The sequence below is a fragment of the Mycosarcoma maydis genome, chromosome 5, assembly GCF_000328475.2.
Source record: "Mycosarcoma maydis chromosome 5, whole genome shotgun sequence".
Classification (NCBI taxonomy): Eukaryota; Fungi; Basidiomycota; class Ustilaginomycetes; order Ustilaginales; genus Mycosarcoma; species Mycosarcoma maydis.
The window spans coordinates 1,371,612-1,393,419 of NC_026482.1; the positions used below are offsets into that span (position 1 = coordinate 1,371,612).

Consider the following 21,808-nt stretch of genomic DNA (forward strand, 5'->3'; position numbering starts at 1 on the left):
GCCGACTTGCATGCTTCTCAGTTTCCCAAGGAACTCACAACAATCACAATTGTGCATCGAGAATCACTCATCTTTGCTTCGCGACCGCCACTTCTTCCAACACTCTATTTGATCGTCACATCTCTAGTAACTTTGACGGATCACATCCATCATGGCGAGGACTCAGCACTTTCCAGTGCAGGCAAGCATCCCAATCTACTCGGTCGCATTCGTCGAGGACAATGTCATTATCTACTCAGGCGGAGGAGGCGCTGGTCGCTCTGGTGTCACCAACGCTGTCGTCGCAGCACGCATAGACCTATCGGAACAGACGATGCACAAGTTAGATGAAGTCAAGCTCTCACGAGATGAGGATGCTCCGATGGCCATGTCGGTCAACCCGGCCAAATCGCAGCTCGTTTGTGGAATCAACAACGCTGAAGAACATGTCAAACAAGGCAACAACCATCCCATCCGCATCTTTGACTACTCTCTGCTCTCATCCACTCGACTAGAAACATCCGGAGCGACCAAGGATCCAGAGCCGGCCCCTTCCGCGGACAAAGGCAAAGCCAAGCAGCAAGACGTCAAGGTCGAGCTTCACTTTAGCCGAGCCGTCCAATCCTTACATATCCAAGATCCAAATGAATACGTCAAAGTTGTCTCTTTCAGTCCCAATGGTCGTATGCTCGCTGTCGCCAGTACAGATGGTCAGATTGCCCTCCACCGATACCCGTCTCTCTCTCCCATCTGGAACCATGTCGGCGAGCCTTCGTCGTCCGTTCTCGCTGCTGCAGAAGCCAAAGAAACGTCCATCTCGATCCCTTCGCATGACTTTGACAAGAGCGAGATCTATGACGCCGACTTTTCGCATTCCAATACTCACGTCGTTTTCACCTCTTCTTCCAAGCTCATCGTTTACGCCACGGATCCCTTTGCAGAGTCGAACGCGGACGATGCAGCCACTGTTGCCGAGACCTCAACCGATGCAGCCGAGGGATATGCGCAGACCATCCAGACCATCAAGAATCCTGCGCTGGGAGGCAAAGGTCCGTGCTCCTTCCGTGCTGCGCGGTTTGGTCGTGGCGAAGCTAGCAAGGATAAGCTCTTTACCGTCGTCAATGCTGCGCAGGCAGGAGGTAAAGGTGCCAAGGCCAAAATCCGCAAGAGTTTCGTCACAGCGTGGGATGCAGATTCGTGGGATCTCATCGAAACACGCCACGTCTCCGATCGACCCGTCACCGTCTTTGACGTCTCTCCGGATGGAAAATTCTTGGCATACGGCTCGTCGGATCTGTCCATCGGGGTTCTCGATGCAAAAACATTACGACCCGTCCTCAGGATCCTCCACGCGCACGACTTCCCACCGACGTGCCTCAAATTCAACCCTGCTTCCAACTTGCTCATCTCGGCCAGCGCCGATAACACGCTCCGAGTCATCCGCATCCCGCCAAAGGCACTCTTGGACTCCGCCGCGAACACAGGTGGCGCGCTCGCTTTCATCTCAGAAACAAGGCTGGGCTTCTATACAACCATCTTCCTCTCGCTCCTCATCGCCGCTTTGGCTTTGTGGTTTCAGCGCAGGTACCTTATCAACTAGACCAACCCACCACTCACCAACACGCGCGCTCGTCTCGAATTCACACTTCACACTTTTTCCCCAACCGTTCCACAGCGCTGTGCACTCTAGCCATCAGATCTCCATCTGGAGTTTTACCCAGACGCAGACAAGAATTGATAGTAAGAATACATTGGGAAGGGTTGCTATCGTAAGTGCTCGAGGATACACATGTGAGTTGGTATCACACTTTTGTTTTGTTTTTGGAACTCAGACAATGCCATTGTTGCTGCTTCCTGCCCCTTCATTGTTCGAGGGTGTGCTCGAGCCTTTACCTTTGCCCTTTCTGGCCAAAAGCTTGTCGATATACTCTTTGGCGAACGCTTTGATCTTGGCCCGTTTGTCCAATGACAGTTCGGTCAGAGCGCCGCGGGCAGGAGGCCATGATTTAGGGTTGCGCATCTCCTTGCCTACAATGGCATTCGTCAACTCCTTGGCATGGCGTTTGAAGCTCTCGCGTTCCAAGTCGTCCTTGTACTTGGACATTTGACGTACCACTAATTCGCCCACCAGCTTCCGAAGTCGTCGTTCGTTGGCAGCTACCGATTCCACGCTACCAGCTTTCGAGGTTGAGTCTGCAGCTGAACCGTTGGACGAAATCAGCTTCGATGCCGCCTGGCTCGATGACGACAAGGACGAGTGCTTGGCTCGCTTGTCCGAGTGACGAGATGCCGAAGAAGGGCGTTTGCGCGAAGAACCGCTCGTCTGACCGCCGTTGACCTCGAGCTCGCGTGCTGCTTTGGCGGCAGCCTCGGCTTCCTTTCGTGCACGCTCCTCCTGTTCGTTTGCCTCTCGGATAATGTCTTCGATCGACTTTGCAGACGGGGCAGCGGGCTGTGCTGATGGCTGCTGTTGTGCTGGTGGCTGCTGCTGCTGCTGCTGCTGCAACTGAATACCTTGCTGCTTGAGCGATGAGACCAGGCCGGAAAGCGACTTGACCAACGACGAAGACAGGACAGACGTCACCTGGTCGGGTGTAAGCGGACTCTGACCCGAGGATTGGAGTCGGGTGGGCGTGAAGCTGCCTGGCGGGGATCGATGGTGGACGGCACCGCCCATGCGCTTTGCTGGTGCATTTGGCATCGAGGGTGGCGCAGGTGGCGGTTGCCACGACGGTTTGATCTCGCGCAATTCTTGATCGCCCGAGAGAGCGTTTCCAAGCTCCGAAGAAACTGCATTAGGAGCTTGTGCATGTTCCAGGTCCAGCGGATCGTCGAGATCCTGCATTCTTCTGCGGTCGATCCACGTGGTGACGGCGGTGGCATCCTTGTGATCGTCAGCGTCGGGTTTGAGAGCATCCTTGCGTGCGATGCGGTACGTCATGTCGAGCTTCTTCCACGCCTCGAGCAGGTGTTCGGCGCGAGCAGATACCTCTGCGTCTGGTGCGGGAGGTGCACCTATTCGCACAGGTGCCAATGTCGGCTGGACTTGCGTGTAGTCGTTACGGTCAGCAGCCGAGTCGTCTTGCTTGACTTGACGTAGAGCGTCGAGGCTGGGTTTCTGATCTTCTGGCGAGCGTGGACGATAGGTCTGGGCAAGGATGCGAACCTGATCCTCAACGCCGCAATCAATGACCTTGTTGCGTGCTATGAGGGGCCACCGAGCAAGAACATTGATGATGAGAATCACAATGTCGCGATCATTCCACCATTGCTCGAGCAAGAACTGCATGAGGATAAAGCCGTGCAGCTTGACGAGCGACTTTTGTACATTGACGTCGGTGGTCATTTCCATCCTGCGCAAAAGCTTTTCGAGAATCTCGCGTTTGGGACCTGCTTGGCGAGCGGCGGTCATGACGCGCGTTGCTTCGTGCTCCTGGATGGCACGCATCTGTGGGATAAAGTCGAGATCGAGCCGCTTTCCGCGCTTTCGACGAGAACCTTTTGCTTCTGTCTGCTCAACTTCGTCCGAGATGCCGAGCGCATCGAGGAAAAGGTCATCCATGCCGCTGAGGTCGGTCTGTGTCTTGCCGCCGAGAGTGCCGACGCAGTTGGGCTCACCGCAGAAGCACTCTTGCGCGTCGTTGCCGTACCGGTCGACATTGTAGTTGAAGGTGAGCTCCTCGCCCTTTTGGATGTTGCGTTTGGCAAAGATGCCCATGCGAAGGTGTTTGCCAACCTGCCACTTGGAGACGGCGCAGTTGGGATTGCAGCTGTGGTTGATGAAGCGACCCTTGCCGCCCTTTTTGGTTGCATCGAGATATTCGTTAGGTTGCAACATCATGAAATAAAAGTGACGAATGCCTTCGATGCGATACTGCTGCATGCGTTGGAGAAAGGTGGTCTGGTTCATGACTTCGCCGACGTATTCGTAGATGAAGGTCTCTTTTGGGATGTCTTGGCAGGCGCGCAGGCCGAAGCCCTTCTTTTCGGTCTGAACAATGTCGACATCGACGTACTGTCTTCGATGGAAGCGCTGGTTGCGACACTGTTTGCCCCAGCGGCATTTTGAAGCTGAGCATTCGATCTGAGTCATGCGATTGATGCAGCCGGAATAGTCTGTGCAGGCCATGTCAAGGTTGCCCGAGTTGGGCGTGCAGTCGCAGATCATGTAGTCGTCGAATTTGCCAGGCGGTCTGCCAAGCTTCTTGTCATGATAGTCATTGAAGGTGATCTCGTGGAAAGTGGCCATCGCTGCTTGTTGTGCAAGGGGAAGATGGTTGATAAGCTGCGGTTGCAGCTTGGGTTTTGACTTGCGTGCCGAGGAGGAGGAGGCAAGCATGGCAGTGGATTCATGGTCGATGTCGAGCGCATCTCGAGAGTCGATGGATGATATCGGATCTGAGACTGGAGGAAAGCTGCCGTTTGAGTGCAAAGGTGAACGAGGCGAACGCTTTGGTGCTGGAGCTGCATCAGTGACGGACGACCTGGCAGTGGCAGTTTGTGGCGAGGGCGAGGGCGAAGGCGAAGGCGAGGGAGTGAAAGCGGGCGGTGGAGGAGGATGTGGTGACGGTGGCGGTAAAGATGCTGACGAGTGTGGGGAAGATTCATTCTTTGTGGGGAGGACACCTGGACGGGAATCGACACGGTTTCGATCCAAGTCGACGACGTTATCTGTAGCTTGGGCCACAGCCGTAGTGGCTTGCAGCGATCTCACCGCAGAAAAGGTGACGTTGTGGTCCCAATCCATGTTGGAGCGATGAATGGGAACGTGTGTCAGTGGTGGCCGAGAGACGAAACCGAGCAGCCGTGTGCCACGAGCCGTGAGCCAGTCACGAGAGTGTTAGGGTGCGCGGACACGGACCGCGTCGATCGCGTCGGACGGCTGTGGCGCGAAAGCAGGGTCGACACTATGCTGTGGGATACTGGGTGAGATCAAAGAGGGCTGAGAATATCATGCGTAGTCCATTGGCGGAGCGAGTCGACGAGATGGTTACAATCGTGAATGTTCCAGGAGCAGACGCAAGAGCCGCGGAGGCGTGTGGCCATGGAACGAGGAAAGGCCGCGTGATTAGCTACGCGTGAGAATCGGTTGAGAATGTGCGATAGAAATGTAAAAAGATGGCCTTATTGGTAGGGCAGTGCTGATCGGAGAGATGATGGGATGAAGGATAGATCCGAACCCACGAGCGGGCGGGCCTCACGACTGTTTGGCAGGATGTTGAAACAAAGGAAGCCAGCCAGCCAGCCAGCCAGCCAAATTTTGTAAATCACGAATGTGAGTGATTGGTGACTGATGGAAGCAGTCACGAGTGACAGAGTGGCGTAAACCGACGCTGCAGAATTGCTGAGCCGAATCACGAAGGCTACAGCTGAGAGAGACACACAGAGAAAGAGAGCGCGGAGAGGGGCTGTGTGTTTAAAAAGGGATTTTCGCGTTGTGCTATGAAATCGTGAATGCTGAGCTTGGCTCATGATGTTTTTTACACAATACCATTGTTAGGTCAGCTCTTGTGTTTCTGAACGCGTCTGTTTCCTCCATTCTTGGTTGTGATTCGTGATTTGTGGTTCTTGCTAACTCTATATAGTCATGAGCGTTACTGGCGTAGAGCCGGCTGAGGCAATTTTAGCCTACCAGAGGACCAAAAATCACGATTTTTGATCGATTTTTTTTTTTTTTTTTTTAAATTTCATACACCGACCCAAGCCCAAAGAGCTACGGGAGAATAGACGCCCGATTCACGATTCACGATATTGAGCAAAGCGAGCAGAAGAGAAAAGACGCCAAGCCGTGAACGCACAACACAATTCGTGATTCGTGATTCTTGATTCTTGAATGGTGACCAAGAGACTTACGCTGCCAGGCCAAAAGCCGAACGAAAGACCAGTCGAAAATCACAATCACGAATCACGAATCACGAATCACGAATCGACCGACAGACGACAGCGGCTGCGAAACGAGCAAAGCGTGATAAGTTGGCCGAAAACCGCAGACGCGTAGTATCGCCGCCAGTCACCAATGTGCGTTTGGCGATGATCACTTCAGTTCCTCCGTCGATATCATTCAAGATCGTCTAGCCTTGCTCTCCGCCCTGCAATCGGTTTCCGTCACGACTTGCTTGCTTCGCTAAACATTCACAATTGGATGCTTATACACCTATTCCGCTTCGCAGGCGTAATGTCGCTTAGATCCACGTGCACATCCAACACCATCTCCTTGACGCTCTACACCGTCTGAAATTCGTCCAACCACACCCCCATCTTGCTCTCCTCTTCTCCTCTACCATCTACCATCTGACCATTCTGTCGGAGAATAAATGTGGATCACCAGCAATGTATCCCTATTCGCAGTCGCAGCAACCGCCGTACCACCATCCGCATAAACAGCAATCACAACCTCCACCTCATTTTAACCACACACATCATCCTCCCTCTCTGCCCCACCCTTCCCAACAGCAGCATAACCAGCCATACGCGCAGCAAACAACATCGTCTACACACCTGCACAGTCGGCCTGCCATGCAGCAACATCATCATTCTCAGCATCAAATCCAGTCGTCCGCGTTCAACGGCGCCTTGCCTCCAAGGCCCACCCGCAGCTCCGCCATCCCCATCGTAGCCCCTGCCTCCACTCCGGCTCCTCCAGCTGCACCCTCAAAGTCCGCGATCTCCTACGGTGCTGCAACTGCTGTCGGTACACCGCCACAGTCAGAAACACCAAAGTCTCCCATCGCCTCCAATGCCAACGCATCAGCGCGCAAACCGTGTCGCAACGTAGCCATCTATGGCAACTGCAAGTATCAGAATGACGGTTGCCCCTTCGATCACGCCTCTGCTTCCACTTCGTCCTCTGCCGTACAGCAGCTCAAGTCTCCCGCTTCTCAAAATGCTTCCGCACTATCAGCCGCCTCGCCTGCCAATTCGCCCAACAAGACCAGAGGCGCCCTCAATCCTCCCTCAAGTCCACTCAAGGGCTCCCTCAGCGCTCGCAACGTCGCAGCCGCCGTCTTTGTGCCCAAGGTCAATGGAAGCTCCTCGCCCTCGCTCTCTGTCGCCTCACCTGCCCCAGCTTCCAGATCCACTCTCGATGCCGTCACCTCCGAGCTTAGCGACCTGAGAGTCGATTCGTCCACCACCAACCAAGTGTCTCCCAGTGCATACACCCACAACGGCCCCTCCACACCCAACATGTACACCTCCAGCTACGACGTTGACCCCCTCAGTAGCTCTTTTGATCCTACCCATCCAAGCAGCACGGCTGCACACGATCAGCAGATCGCCACGGCTACTCCTTCGGCACATGCCTCGCGTCCCTACAACCCCTACGAGCACATGAACGAGTTTGGCGACCCATCTCCAGGACAAGGCCCGCCCGGTATCGGTCTTAGCGCTGGTATCGACTACTACTCGGCTGCCGCAAACGGTGCCGCTAAGATCCGTCAGCCGCTCCACTACCACCTCTACGCACCGCCGTTGCCGCACGTCTCCAACTTGCATCCCCATCACCTCACCGCCAACGCTTTCTTCCTCCACCCCAATCAACGCGAGGAGCTGCAGCGCAAGCAAGAGGCGATGCTTGCCAGCGTCCCTCCTCCCGAGCTTGGCGGTCCCAACCTACCCGAAGAGCTGCACGTCTATCACTCGCTAGTGCCACTCGAGCATCCTGGTCCCGGCGCTCCTTCCACCATGGGCATGCCTCCCGGACTTATCGACCCCCGCATGGGCAATCCTGGTTCCAACGGTGCCACGGGCGCCTCGGGCGATCACAGCAAAGTGTTCGGATATCGAAGCCACTCGTACAAGGCCACTTGCACGCTTGATGGCAAGCGATACGTGCTGCGCAGGCTTGAGAGCTTTCGACTGCAACACGAGGCTGCCATCGCTCTGGTCGAACGCTGGCGTCGCATTCGCCATCCTAGCATCGTCAGCGTTCGCGAAGCTTTCACTACACGCGCTTTCGGCGATCAGTCGATTGTCTTTGTCTACGACTACCATCCCTTGGCCACTACGCTCTACGCAGAGCACATGACCATCAAGGCAGCTCAACCCGATCGTCGCACCGGTCGATTGCAGCCCGTTTCCATGCAGGTACCCGAACGCACCTTGTGGAGCTACCTCTGCCAGTTGACCTCGGCACTCCGTTCCATCCACTCGAGCAATCTCGCCGCGCGGTGCATCGAAGCCAGCAAGGTTCTGCGCACGGGCAAGAATCGTGTCCGTATCAACTGCTGCTCCGTCTTTGACGTGATTGCCTACAATCCTGACGAAACTGGCTCGGACGCGCTCAAGGCTCAGCAGCAAGAGGATATGGTCAACCTCGGTGCGCTCATCGTCAGCATTGGCCTCAACAGCATCTCTGCGACCAACGACATTGCTTCCAGTTTAGCCACCTTTGCTGGTCGCTACTCTGCTGAGCTCAAGAATGTTGTCGCATGGCTGGTGGCGCAGACGCCTGCTCCTTACGAGTCTGTCGGCGGCGACGATGTGGTCGAGGTCGCTCGCAACGTCACCGAGCTGATCAAGGTGCTCGGCAGCCACTGCGCCGACGAGATGGATTCAGCGCTCAACTACACCGACTTGATGGAAAATTCATTGATGAAGGAGCTCGAAAACGGTCGGCTGGTGCGCTTGTTGTGCAAATTTGGCTTTATCAACGAGCGCCCCGAGTTTGACCACGATCCGCGTTGGGCAGAGACCGGTGATCGTTACGTGATCAAACTGTTCCGCGACCACGTCTTCCACTCAGTCGACGAAGCCGGTCGTCCCGTGGTGGATCTGAGTCACATCTTGACCAACCTCAACAAGCTCGACGCCGGCACCGACGAAAAGATTATGCTCACCTCGCGCGATGAACAAAGCTGCCTAGTGGTAAGCTACCGAGAGATCAAGAACTGCATCGAGAGTGCTTTCCAGGATCTGTCACGAACACGCTAGTCCACTAAGCGCCAGTGAGAAAACAACCAGATTGGACATCTAGTCAGCATTCCGCTTCCTGTCTCATATAGCTGTAATGATATTCGCACTTGAACGCACACGCCCTCGATGCTCGACTGCCAGTGAGCTGTTAACCAAGGATTAGCACTAGTAGACGCTGCGGCAATGTGAGCCTTGCCAGATGGGACGAAAAAAATGATCTAAAAGCAGCAACGGTGACATGTATTATTCCTGAGAGGTCCAAAGAAGAGCGAAATGTATGCACACTGCGGCGTGGCGAGCAGCCTAGAGTTTGGAAGATCTGTGCTCGTTCTCTGAAGGATGAAAGTTGGGAGGTAGGTTGTGCAGATACGGCTGGAGGGACTGTTGATGGGCTGTGGGCGTGCTGGAAAAGTAAGGATGTGAGATGTTGGCAAAGGGACCGGAAGATGAGACGTTTGTTTGCAAAGCGGGCGGCAGTGTAGAGATGAGAGTGTTGGATGTCGGCAAGGAGGCGGAGGGCAGCACTTGTGGTTGAAGATTGGTGTGGTCGTAGTCCAAAAAGTAGTTGATGTCCCTGGCCACGCGCTCGGGATACTGCCAGATGAAGCCAGCGCCCGAATCCTCGTACAGGTTCAACGCCGGCTTGGGAAGACGGCACATGAGCTCCCAACTGCGACTGGCAGGGATGAGCGAGTTGTTAATGCCGTTCATGACGAGCACGGGCACATTGACTTTGGCCATCGGATCCGTATAGCCACCTGGACGTTGCTGTGGCAAGGTTTCCCAACTTCTCCATGCCAATCGCTGACATCGCAACGGTCCCAGTTCTCGACGATCCTCCAACAGTCCGATAAACGGCGCTTCCGAGGGCAACTTGGAACGGTATTGGGCAAAACTGTTGATGCGCTCCCAGTGTTGTTCGAGCGCCTGCTGACCCGCCTCAGACTCGGTAAAAAAGGTGTGCTTCATGGCTTGCTTGACCTCTTCGGGTTTGGTACCGTCGTTGAGCGACAAGCGCGATGCGTTCATCAGGTTCCAGTCGTCGCGGGGCCATGCGATTGACATGGAGCTGCGCGAGCATTCCTCGTAGAGACGCGCCGAGATGGCGGGACCGGTAGTGGCAGCCGCCACAATTTTGCGCACGCGTGTGGTGGCAGGACTCGGATACAGCGCCGTCAACAACGCAGCTGCACCGCCCATGGCGAAGCCGAGCACGTCGTATTCGGCCGTTCCGAGTGAGTCGGCGACGGCGACGGCGTGTTTGGCCCACTTGTAGAACGAACCCATGTACGGGCGCGTATCCCGATTTGAAACCGATCTACCGCAGTGACACGGATCAAAAATGATGAGTGGACGTGCTTTGAGCAGATGTGCCAGGAAGAGAGGATCCCACATGTCCATACCTGCGCGAAAATCGCAGTGCAGAAGCAGCGGCACCTCGGCTCGATTCCGAGGTTGTGCGAACGATGCTGAAGACGATCCCGCCACGTTCTCGGCAGCGATCCGATGGAAGGCATCCGTTTCTACATTGAGCCAGCGATAGGCGATCTTGGCGCCCGAACCTATGTAGACAAAGTTGGTGAGCGTCGTCTGGACGATCTGCAGGCAATGACGCAGATATGGATCTGCGATCTCGGCGAAGAGTCCCGGTTTTTGGTCCTGCATTCCGTGTGGTAGCTGCGTGGTGCTCTAGTCAACCAAAGCAATTCGGTCGATGCGGGCGGGGATGATCAGCAGTATGGGGATCGTCTCGGACGTGCTGAACGTCGAATGATATATATTCAAGCAACTCGAGGGTAGGTCGAATTGGCGAACAGGCTGGATCGGAGGACGGCAGCGCTGTAGCAGCAGCAGCAGCACGGTCCAGTGCCAGCTATCCTTATCCTTTTCCTTTCCTTTCCTTCCCTTGCCTTTCCTTTGCATTCGCAATTTTGTTTACACCGCGTGGCAGTTTTTCCGAAGCCAAGAGGAGAGAAGGTTAGACCCTCGCTCGTCGCTTGTCTGGCACACGGCAAGATCTCATGTCTGATTCACGATTCACGCTTCACGCTTCGAGTTCTTCCCGTTCGTCGAAACACACGCCAATTATTAATATGAATCACACAAATCACCAATGTCAATTTACGATCGATCGCTTTCGTATTGATTCAAATCATGAATGTCGGCTTTGCCGTACAGAGACGACACACCCTTGCCCATCCGGCACACAGGATGCAGACAGGACAGACAAAGAAGCGTTGTGACGTGTTGAAAGGTTAGCCCCGACACAAACGCACCAGCCTGCACTCAACACAAGCACGAGACGGGAAAGAGGAAATCAGGTCAACAGCCAGCCGGTCAGGGTCTCTTTCACCCTAACCTGAACCCAACCCTAACCCTAAACCATTCAAGGAGTCCATTCTCTCAATCTTATATTATTAATAATAATAATGATTGACATCGTATTTGTCTAGACTCTGACTGCTTGGCCTTTGCAATTCACGATTCTGATTGTTCCCCGACGCGGATTTGAGTTGTAGAATCTGACTTCCCCTCGAACTCACGACTTGAACGGGCGCATACAGTACAGTAATTACCGCTCCCAAGTTGAACCTTGCTTGACCTCTTCGAAATCAGATCCGAAGTTCTATTTTTCCGGCACCTGCATTCGTGACGATTGTGCTTAACTTAAGTTAAATTTTCGTTTTCCACGGCTGACGACTCGGACTTGCATTTTGCCAGGTGCAAGTCATCTCGGAATCTTCGTCATGCTCCTGCCGGCCGACATGGTCGAGATGGATACGATCGGTGATCGGTTTGGTTTTTCTTGGCTGTCCGCTGTCCCGATGGGCGGGCACGATCATGAATCCTGTTCCACATCTTCAGCCTCCACTCGTGACTCACGACTCATGGCTGTCGCTTCTCTGCTCACATCTTCCTGGCTAGCTTTTGTTTGAGCACACCGTCAACAAGCTGGATCTGGCGCCCTCGCAACTGCAACGATCATGCGACCAGGTGCGATCAAGCAAAGGGATGTAGCCCCCGTACAGACCTTTGCCAAGGCGGCGGCCAAGTGTGCATCAGAGGTAAGTCACCTTCATCGCTGTGGCCATGAGCCGTCTTTAGTCTTGTCACTGAAATCGCGACTCGTGCTGGCGCTTCTTCCTTCTTCCAACAGGCACGCATCTATGGCGCATGCGTAACGGCCAACTACGAAAACATCGAGCGCAACATGTGCCAGAAAGAATTTTTCGCCTTCAAAGCCTGTGTTCAGCAAAAGGTAAGCTTCGACCACATGCTCTCGTCGTTTCGCATTTGTCAGCCGCAAGCTTGGCTACAAGCTGGTTAGGGTTACATTGCTCAAGCAAACCTCTCTTCCCCACCATTGACTCAATGGCTTGCTATGATCTGCTCTTTGTCGCTTACCGATTCTTTATCGTTTTCATCGCCCTCTGCACAGCTCGGTCGTAAATGGTGATAGCCTAAGTCTCAAAACTGTACAATACCATGTCTTCCTACAACAAGCCGCTTCGTATCACATTCTCTCACCAGTATGAAATCAGTCCGGAAGTCGAGTCATTTTGCGCAACTCGCGCAATCTGCTGCGGCCAAGACGATCAAGTCGCAAACGGTCGTATCTCGGGCAATTGATCGTATCTGGCATCACCAAGGGCATTATCCATATGGATGAAGGGAATGATCGCGAGGCCACGACCACCCTCGTTGAACGCTACGCCGGTACGTGCATTTAAGCTGTGGTCGTATCTGCGACGGACCGATTTCAGCGAGAAACTGTGCCGAGCTTGCCTTATCAGTCACGATGGTTCTCCAAGATATCCCACAGCGACGGTCCCCTATCGTAAGCCGTCTGAGCCAGAGACGAGCAAGCAGAATCGTGAATATCATGACTCACTCTCCCAATCCATCGCAATATTAGCGTGTTTCCAGGTCGCAGCACATTTGCTCCAGCGTGAACATCGAGACAGGTAAGAGACCCTCTTTGGAGGTCAGACAGAGCATGGTAAGAGCAGATTAGCGCGATCAGCCCATGGAGTGATAGCGGCTGTATGCTGGCGTGTGGGACGTCGTATCTTGTTAGAGCTCCGACCTTTCCAGTTCCCGGCGTCCTACCGTGTAAACGCTAGACGCTATAGTATCGGCGAGCTCGCCGAATAACGAATCGCTGCGCTATCGTACACCGGTCGAACGAGGCTCAGTGCGCTGGATTCTGTTGGGCAACAGGATTAGATGCTGGATTGCATTTCCACTTCTGATGATAGTAGAGACACCTGCTGTACCGGTCCGCACACGTCCATGCTCTCCAAGAGACAGGAGCTTGGCAAGAGACCCGAGGATTGTCAGTCAAAATGCGGGGCAGCCAGTAAGGTACGGATCATCATACCTCGTTCACGATTCATGATTCGATTTACGCCGAATCACATAGTCAGGAACGTGGAACCATGATCCAGTCGCGAGATTCTTCAGTTCGACTTGTGCACACTAGGTAGCTTCAGCCAGTCACCGAGCTTGGCAAACCAGGCTTAGCGCCGACGTCGGGCCGACGCTATCTACCACTCTCGAGTCTCGCGTGGAAAAAGAAGCAGAAACGCTGCCCAATTCAGCGTCTGTAATCCTCTCTTTAGCTCACGTGAGCCATTTCCCGCTATGATAGCCGAAGTTGAGCGGTTTTCAAGGTCCGACACCGATATTGCGCGACGAGACAAATCACGAATGAGCTCGTTGTTTTTGGTGAGAAAAGCATGTCCACGGTACCGCTGTGGATGCTGTCCCCACAGATGAAGAATGCACGGATGAAAACGGAGCGACTTCTATCAAGAATTTGCGAAGGGTGTTTGACGGTTTCGCTTATCGGTCACGCTCGGTCACGTTGTGGGAGAGGGAAAAGTTTCCATGATGGGCTACTTGGGGGAGACGGTGCTTCTTAGATACAGCTCGCTTCATGCTCGATGTACGAACGGACCGGTCATGTTTTGGCACCGAGGACCGACGGCGTGTCCCTGCCCAAACGGCAGAAGATTGGGCGATCGGCACCCCGCAATTAACAACCTGCAAGCAAATCCATATCACTCGCGTGACGATCGACGCTCCGACTCACCGCCGACGAGCAGGCTTCAGCTCCAGTCTCGACCCGCCTTTGCCCCTGTCTATCGCTAGCAACGCGTTCCTCGTCATCGTATCAGTCGGTGCATCGACCGTCGCATCATGGTCTGACAGCAGCGCCTGGCTTGTCGCGTGTGCATTGCCGCTGCAGCACCGAGCAACTCTGCTTGGCTCTTACAGCGACGAATCGAGCATCTTCGTATACATGCACATCTGTGTGCTTCTCAACTGCTGCGACCTCAGCCTCGCTAGCTGTATTTTTGCTGCAGCTCACCATTCGCCAGCGCTATCTTTCTATCTTCCTACATTGCTTCCCTCGGCCCTATAATTACCCACCACCTTGGCATGCCTTCCACCCTTCCTCATCAGCCACTCCCCTTTACACTACGCTTTAAGCGCCTTCCTGACTTCTTCTAGACTCTGGATACGAGTTCGAAGCTCGGAATCGAAAACCCTTACCACCATCCAACGCGACCAATATCGGCCAACATGAAGGTTCACTCGTCCTGGCGCTACACATCGCCGCTTGTCCAAGTTATCTTGGTCTCTTTTGTCTGTTTTGCAACGGTGGGCATGTTCTCGGCTGTTTCGAACCTAGGTGCCGGTGGTACCCAGTCCATTACTCTGTCCAACATCACCAACGCCATCTTGTACGCCCTCTTCGCTCTCACCGGTATCGTAGCCGGGTCTTTCAACAACATCTTCGGACCTCGTATCACGCTCTTCTGTGGCTCGCTCGGCTACGCTCTCTACCTCGCGGCTCTGTGGGTCTACCAGGAAAAGGCGCAGGACTGGTTCCTGATCTTCTCAGGCGCTGTTCTAGGCATGTGTGCTGCCCTCCTCTGGACCGCCCAGGGCTGCATCATGCTCTCCTATCCTCTCGAATCTGAGAAAGGTCGGTCCTTCAGTATCTTCTGGGCCATTTTCAACAGTGGCTCACTCATGGGCGGCCTCATTGCTCTGGGCATCAACCTCAAGCAGGGCGGACTCGACGCGGTCAAGGTTTCCACTTACATTGCATTCTTCGCCGTCATCATGGTCGGCGTTGCGCTCACATGGACTCTGCTTCCTCCCAACCGAGTCGTCCGTACCGACGGAACGCTTGTTAAGCTAGAACAGAGCAACACTGCTAGACAAGAGATCGGCGCTCTTCTCAGCACTCTCAAAAAGCGCCAAATTTTGCTTCTGCTTCCCATGTTTTTTGCTAGCAACGTAAGTTACTCAAGGCTGTTCTCGACTTTGCGCGATTATTCGGCTAGCTCACACACTTTATTTGCTTCTTTTCTCCATTCTGCAGTTCTTCTATCCCTACCAGGGCAGCGTGTCCTTTCACGTCTTTGACTCGGCGACACGAAGTGTCAATGGGGTCGTCAAATCCGTTGGCCAAATTGTCGGTGCCCTGATTCTCGGCTTCTTGCTTGACAAGCTGCCCATGAATCGAAGGAACCGTGGTCTTGCCGGCCTCGCTCTTACCACCGCTTTTACTATCATCGCCTACAGCTGGGGTATCAAATACCAGATTCCCATCACACGGGCTACCCAATGGCCTCGTAAGATCAACTATAACGACACCGCCTTTGCCGAGCCTATCTCCATTTTTGTCCTGTACGACATTGGTGATGCTTTCTACCAGGGGCTTGCCTACTGGATCATGGGCGCCATCACCAACGACTCCTTCGAGTTGGCGCGATTCGCGGGCATGTACAAAGCTGTGCAGTCCGCGGGTGCTGCTGCTGCCTTTGCCATGGACGCCACCGAGGTGCCTTTCATCAACGAGATTGGTGCCGTATTCGGGCTCATGCTCTTCTCATTCCCGCTTGCTGGCATGGTTATCTGGGGTGTCCGCGACTCAAACTACGAGGTCGAGAAGCAGGTCTATGTCGACGAGGTTGTCGCGGAGACCAACAACACCATCGCTGTCCTCGAAGGTGGTCACCAAGAGACTGCTTTCGATCGTCAGTCCTCGGGCAGCAGCGAAAAGAAGATCTGAACCCAATTCCTGCCTTATGAAATTGTAGATCTACCTGTGTATACCTTGTCACGAGAAATGGATCCATGTTCGATATGCGGTCATGCAGGTTGACACGTGCGATGTGCTAAGGAGCGCTGTGGTGGAACCGGGTTAGGTGGTGTTTCGTTGCAAGAGACGAAAGAAGACCAGACCCGAGTCTGCCACAGTGTCTTATTGAGGTGCTCGGCCTGAGTGTGTTGCACAGAAACCCTACCCCGGACCCACCCCACTGCGTAATGATGTGCCCCGTTTGTCCATGTCTGTTATTCTCCTTTCTCCGTTCATCTTCTTCGTCGTATGTGTAGTTGCCAACAGATTCACAGCCTAGCAGCTTGTCGTTCCGCCTTCTTTATACTGCATTCTCTCTTTACCTCTCGTCTTTGCGCTGTCCAATCCCTTCTCAGCAGGGCTGCGGATTTCAACTAACAATCGTCATGAATGTCGAACAATTTGTACCGTGCCTTACTTGAAGCTTAATCACTGTACCAAATGGAAGTCTAGACAACCAATCGGACTTGGGTTGTAATCTTCAACTGAGTTGAATCTGATTGCAAGCTAGAACTCGGTATCCCGTACTCATCCAAGCCAAAGCTCTCACTCACGACGAGGAATCGCGCCACGCTCGGCGAGTTCATGTCAGACTTTGCGGGGGTAAACGCTTTGGCGCTTCTTCGTCTTTCGGCCTTGTCAGCAGTGGGCGCTTGAGTAGTTGGCACAAAGGGGTTTCAGCGTCACAAGCAGACTCCTGATCTTGGCTGGAAATACCGACCGTAGCCTGCTTTAGGATTCCCTCCAGGGTAAACTATCATATATTTACACCCTATCGTGTGTGTGTCTTTGCTCATATGCAGGCGCTCAAGACAAGTCGCGAGCACCAGAGGCACAACAGGCTGGAGCGTCTGTACAGGCAGGAGATCGAAGGTGTCCGTATCACGTTGTCTACGATTTCTGCTTAGCTTTTGACACTCTCCACAATGCAGTCAACGTCGACCTGCCTCTGTCACTTTCACTAGATGCTATGGCCATGATTCTTGAGGAGATCCAGCTTCAAACGTCGATAATCTGATACGTCCACCATCACTTTTTCCGAGAACATTCGACCACTTCCCTCTGAAGATACGCCAAGATGCCTAAGATTGTTGACCCAGCAGTTCTGTCTCTTCCCTTGCGAAGAGCCATAAAACTGGCTTCAACCCAAAGCACTAAGCATGACTCGCTCGACCTACGTTCCGAAAAAGGCCATAACCGCCTTGGAAGGGCGTTCGAGTTTACCAAGCATCCATCTAGCCTGTCCATCGTTGTACCCGCTCAGTACCTCCCCCAGTCATAACAGATAGTGTTCCGTCGTACCTGCCATTGAGTCCTCTTCTTGTTGGTAATCGAACACAAGATTGCCCTCTGGCTTGAACGGATGCCCAGGACTGGAATGCTGTCGCATGTCGTCGGACCAGATAAAGGATTTCCTCCAGACTTTGAGAGCGTATTTGAGACGAGATGAACATGCAAGCACCGTGAAGCAGATGATGGCCAGTCACAGAACTGGCTTTGAGACGCGCGCTTGAGTTCTCCGTTGTGCGTGTGTGTGAGGATGAGTGTTTGGTGGGGAAGGCTTCAACAAACGAAAGGTAGCCAAAGGGAATTGTATACATTGCTATTGCGTACGAAAAGCGGAGCAGGAGGGAGCTTCGGAAAGCGTCAGATGGACATACGGAATCGAGTGTGCTAGTGGCATCTTGGACCTGAAGAACAAGTTTGAACGTTGACTTTGGCGATGACCCTAGAGCAGGCGAGAATCGAACTCACCCTAAATGGAATCCGACTCGGGCTGGATGCGCTCATTCCACATGGGCTTTTCGATGATGTTGAGAGGGTTTGGTGCGGGATCAGAGCTAGACGACAGAATCTCCACCAAGGTTGAACGGGCCTCGAAAAGGTCGAGACAGGGGTAAGCGTGCGGGCCGAGCAAACCCCGAATGCACAGCCGAGGGCACTGTTGACCGGTAATAGGCGTCACTTGCGGTCGAGAGCCGTCTTGCGCTTTCTTGAACCCGGTGCTTGTGCCCAAGGTCGAAAAGCACGATCAACAGAGCCTGTTCGGTCAGTGGCTTCTCGTTTGGCGGTGCCATCGAGGCGCTCTTGATCACCGGTCCAGCAACGACAGGCGCTGAACTAGCAGGGACCGTGGTGCTCTGTGGATCCCTTCGGTTCTTTGCTTCCCAGGCAATGTAGGTCATGTAGCGCGCAGCGTGCCTCTCGCCCTCTCCTGGGCTCAAGAGTGATGTTAGAGGGCATCGGTCGACGAACCATCAACGAAGGGTCGGTCGAGATGACCTACAAAGACCGGGATGATGCCATCGATGCCATGCTGTGTGTGCGACATTTGCACGGCTACTCCACGTTTCCAACAGTGCCAGAGAAATTCGGGTGTTATCTTGTTGATCGCTTTGGGCAGCATGTCGAAATGCGTAAAGTTGATCCACCATCGGTAGCATAGAGGAAGCCGATTGCAACTGATCTCTGAACGGAATCGCATGCCGTTCGGTGCGTGAGCCGGCATCGTAGACATCTTCAAGGCGTTGGCGCAGCGCAGCGAGATTGGCTTCGTCGAGGTCGGCAAGGTTCTCAAGAACGCTTTCGAGACGCACGGGCTTGGCGTAGATGCTGGCGCCCACGTGTTGGGTGTCCGACGATTCCTTTGGCTCGGTTTGTTCGATTTTTTTGCGCTTCAGCGGCGTCGCAAGCAGACCATCAAGATGATCCGCGAGGCAAGTTCACCGAAACTGCCCTTCAGCAAGGCAACATCGGGGTTGAGCAAGCATTCTTGCTGAAATTTCTTGAGGATGTCTGCGTACGTGTAGCCTCTCGCTTTCTCAGCTGACTGGAGGTAGGGAGCCAGCATGATATTGGAAGCAGCGATGGCTAGCACAGGCTCTGATGGAGATTCAACGTGCATGACACCCTCGCTGGTAACATGCGTGACAATGCGCATGTGGCGATCTACTGTGCTGTCGACGAATTGCTTCTGTCTTGCAAAGAGTTCCGAGTTTGGCGATTCAGTCGGCGAAAGGCTTAGCGCGAGACGAGACGCCAAGATGCTGAAGCAGTGGGCGGTCTTGCGGATGGCAAAGTCTTCGCCACCCATCAATTTGTGGTTGGCCATCACCCAGAGGCTTCCAGAATTGAATGTCTTCCACAGCGGTCGTCCGTAGTAAATGATGTGAGAGTCCGCAGAAGCTTGCGAGGCGCAAGAAAGGCTGGGTTGCTGTGAAAGCAGCACGTCAAAACTAACGCCGATGAAAATGGGCAGTGCCAATGATAACACGTTACGGTGGGCATGCTTGACAAAATCGGCCGCACTGCTGCTGGTACTGATCAACACAAGCCAGAACGTCGTGGTCTTGGCGCTGGCTTGTTGGGTATTGATCCAATTCCATGCGCGGCGGAGGCTGTTGAGCTGATTGATATCTGGGTTTTTTTCGATGTTGAGTTCGACGCACTCGTCGAAGGCCACAATGATAGGAGGCCTGGGTGATGATCCGCCGTGGGCGTTGGGCGGGTACATGTGAGCTATAATGCACTTCATCTCTCGTTCGAGGGCGGCAAGCGGCGATTTGAGGTGAGTGGTGAAGAGTTCATTACGTTTCGACTTTTCGTCAAAGCTGCTGTCGGCACGCTTGAGGGTGTCAGAAGCGCGCTCGGAAACGGTTTCGAAGAAAAGTCGGTGCGTTCAGCATTTATACCATCCTTTAGATGGAGATGGGTTGAGCTGCATCAGATAGTCGTGTTTTTGCTGCTGAGTGGGCCGCTCGGCGAGGCGTTGAGCAAGCTCCGAGAACCAAGCGCCGAGGAAACAGGCAATCTGAAGGTTACACAGATCCTTGTGGGTCTTCTGCGCCTCTTCGAAAAAGGCACGTACACCACGATCAGGAAAGGGATAGCCTTTCATAGACAATCCCATCGGCAGTACGTTTTCGGACGCAGACATAGAGAAGAGGAGTTCGATGTCGACATTCGTAGACCAGGCGCGACTTGCCGGTGCCGCTTGACTGGACGATGGGGGTGCCTCGATAATAAATTTTTCCTTGGCTTGGATCAAGCGTGCTGAACTTCTGATCGTGTTCAGTGATGAACTGCAGGAAGCGGTCTGGCGCATCACCGTAATAGTCACGGCCAAAATTCCTCTGGATAATGAACGTTAGCATCCACTCCTTCCATGCCCAGCTTAGGGGCGGGCAATGAACGTGCAAGGTGAACAAGTACAAGCGACAGTGCCTCGTCCACATCACTGTAGGAGGCGAGTTTTGCGGCGAGATTCGAGTAAACGTTGCTGACCTCCAGTTCTACGCGCGATTTGTCTACGCGCGATTTGTCTGTCATCCTCTCGAACTCAGGTATGATGTCCTTTAACTCGGTCTGCGATGCCCAGATGAGATTGGTGAAGTTAGCGGTGTACACTGCGAAGTCAGGATGGTCCGGGTTGCAAAGCTTGCTGTGGCAAAATTGAAGACCATCCCATCTCTGCAGCTGCTTGAGCTTGTTGACCGAGTCTTTGGCTTGTTTGGTGCGAGGAGAATCAGCTAATGTAGGGAAGAAGCGCTCTGCTAGTCGAGGGGGGAGTGGTGGGAGTGGCGGGTGCTGCAGCTGGGAAAAGGGGCGTGTCTGATTCGAGATACTCGCGAAGACAGCTCAAGGCGCCAGCAAGATGACATTCATTGGGGTGTACTGGAGCCAGGCGTTGTGAGAGCAAACGAGAAAGGATAAGGTCTTGGTCGGATGGCGATTTCTCTGAAGCAAAGTGCTCGGAGAAATGGCGATCCACAAATGCTGTGAATCACCTGTTCAGGATCGGCGTGCGGTGGTGCTGAGGCGGCTTCATGCCCACCAGGAGGTGTTTCTCCACGGACGCTTCCGGTGTGGGCGCGCTTCTTGCCGCGGCCTTTGCTCATTGTGAGAGATGAGTGATGTTGCGCGGGATTGGAATGTGTAACAGATTCGAGGTAGAGATGGGTGTGCAAGTAGTGGTGGTGGTGTTGGTAGTGGTGTTGGATGGTGGTCGAAACGCAAGGCGCCAAACGGAAAACAAAGGCTCGAAAGTTGTGCCACGATCGCTAACGGCCACTCGCGAGTGTCCTTTGGCTGTCACCCGTGCTCGAACAAGCTCGTAGTGTGATCTCAACGTTGACAGTCGCGAGTGACTCAATACAAGCTTTGGTAGCTGCGATTAGGCGAAAAAGCCCAATTCGTGATTGTAAATCACGAAGGCGGACTTTTGCGTATGTATGCGACGCGAGATGATCCCGTGTCAACCGCTATGTAAGATCACCGTCGTGGATGAGTCATTTTTCCAGGCACTAGGTGGCGCATTTCTGAGATGATCCAAACGTGAATAATCACCACAGCTGAGCAGCATCGAACCCTCGGTCATCTACGACCATGGTACACCTAATCAGACGCCGTTTATCGCCCGCATTCAACCTGGGGATGCACTCGGCTTGGGACCCTGTTCTACATCATCATCATGGATGTCGCGCAGCATCCACATTTGATCGCCAGAAAGTAGAGAGGCTTGAGGGCCCATCCTCGACAGCATGCTATCGTCAGGTGATCGCAGAACAGCACTTCCACAGCCGAGTTCGCTCAGGTGCCAGGCGAAGCTTCTTGAGAATCACATAAGGATTGTTAGCTCGATGTTGCTTGGCCGGCATGTTGAGAGTAGTAATATGGTTCTGGCCGAAGCACGAAGAACTGTAAGGTTCGCTTGCATGATCGACGGGCTCTTTGAAGCACTGCTCTGTGGTGATTCAA

The 21,808-nt window shown here is 53.8% G+C and overlaps 7 protein-coding genes across 7 annotated transcripts; 4 read left to right on the top strand and 3 right to left on the bottom strand.

Annotated features, from left to right (window-relative positions):
- Positions 1-151: 151 nt before the first annotated feature.
- UMAG_02499 (uncharacterized protein) lies at positions 152-1,579 on the top strand (the record flags this gene model as incomplete). The annotated part of the gene is made up of 1 exon (XM_011390474.1): positions 152-1,579. The coding sequence occupies one exon, from the start codon at positions 152-154 to the stop codon at positions 1,577-1,579; it is 1,428 nt and encodes a 475-aa protein (XP_011388776.1).
- Positions 1,580-1,807: 228 nt separating this feature from the next.
- Positions 1,808-4,726, bottom strand: UMAG_02500 (uncharacterized protein; the record flags this gene model as incomplete). Its single annotated transcript, XM_011390475.1, has 1 exon — positions 1,808-4,726. The coding sequence occupies one exon, from the start codon at positions 4,724-4,726 to the stop codon at positions 1,808-1,810; it is 2,919 nt and encodes a 972-aa protein (XP_011388777.1).
- Positions 4,727-6,309: 1,583 nt separating this feature from the next.
- UMAG_02501 (uncharacterized protein) lies at positions 6,310-8,910 on the top strand (the record flags this gene model as incomplete). The annotated part of the gene is made up of 1 exon (XM_011390476.1): positions 6,310-8,910. The coding sequence occupies one exon, from the start codon at positions 6,310-6,312 to the stop codon at positions 8,908-8,910; it is 2,601 nt and encodes an 866-aa protein (XP_011388778.1).
- A 285-nt stretch (positions 8,911-9,195) lies between these two features.
- Positions 9,196-10,557, bottom strand: UMAG_02502 (uncharacterized protein; the record flags this gene model as incomplete). The annotated part of the gene is made up of 1 exon (XM_011390477.1): positions 9,196-10,557. The coding sequence occupies one exon, from the start codon at positions 10,555-10,557 to the stop codon at positions 9,196-9,198; it is 1,362 nt and encodes a 453-aa protein (XP_011388779.1).
- A 1,319-nt stretch (positions 10,558-11,876) lies between these two features.
- Positions 11,877-12,349, top strand: UMAG_10168 (uncharacterized protein; the record flags this gene model as incomplete). The annotated part of the gene is made up of 3 exons (XM_011390546.1): positions 11,877-11,957; positions 12,050-12,151; positions 12,332-12,349. The coding sequence occupies 3 exons, from the start codon at positions 11,877-11,879 to the stop codon at positions 12,347-12,349; spliced, it is 201 nt and encodes a 66-aa protein (XP_011388848.1).
- Positions 12,350-14,481: 2,132 nt separating this feature from the next.
- Positions 14,482-15,982, top strand: UMAG_02504 (uncharacterized protein; the record flags this gene model as incomplete). Its single annotated transcript, XM_011390478.1, has 2 exons — positions 14,482-15,204; positions 15,290-15,982. 2 exons carry the CDS (start codon positions 14,482-14,484, stop codon positions 15,980-15,982), a joined length of 1,416 nt encoding a protein of 471 aa, XP_011388780.1.
- A 2,746-nt stretch (positions 15,983-18,728) lies between these two features.
- Positions 18,729-19,586, bottom strand: UMAG_10169 (uncharacterized protein; the record flags this gene model as incomplete). The annotated part of the gene is made up of 1 exon (XM_011390547.1): positions 18,729-19,586. The coding sequence occupies one exon, from the start codon at positions 19,584-19,586 to the stop codon at positions 18,729-18,731; it is 858 nt and encodes a 285-aa protein (XP_011388849.1).
- Between the last annotated feature and the right edge of the window lie 2,222 nt (positions 19,587-21,808).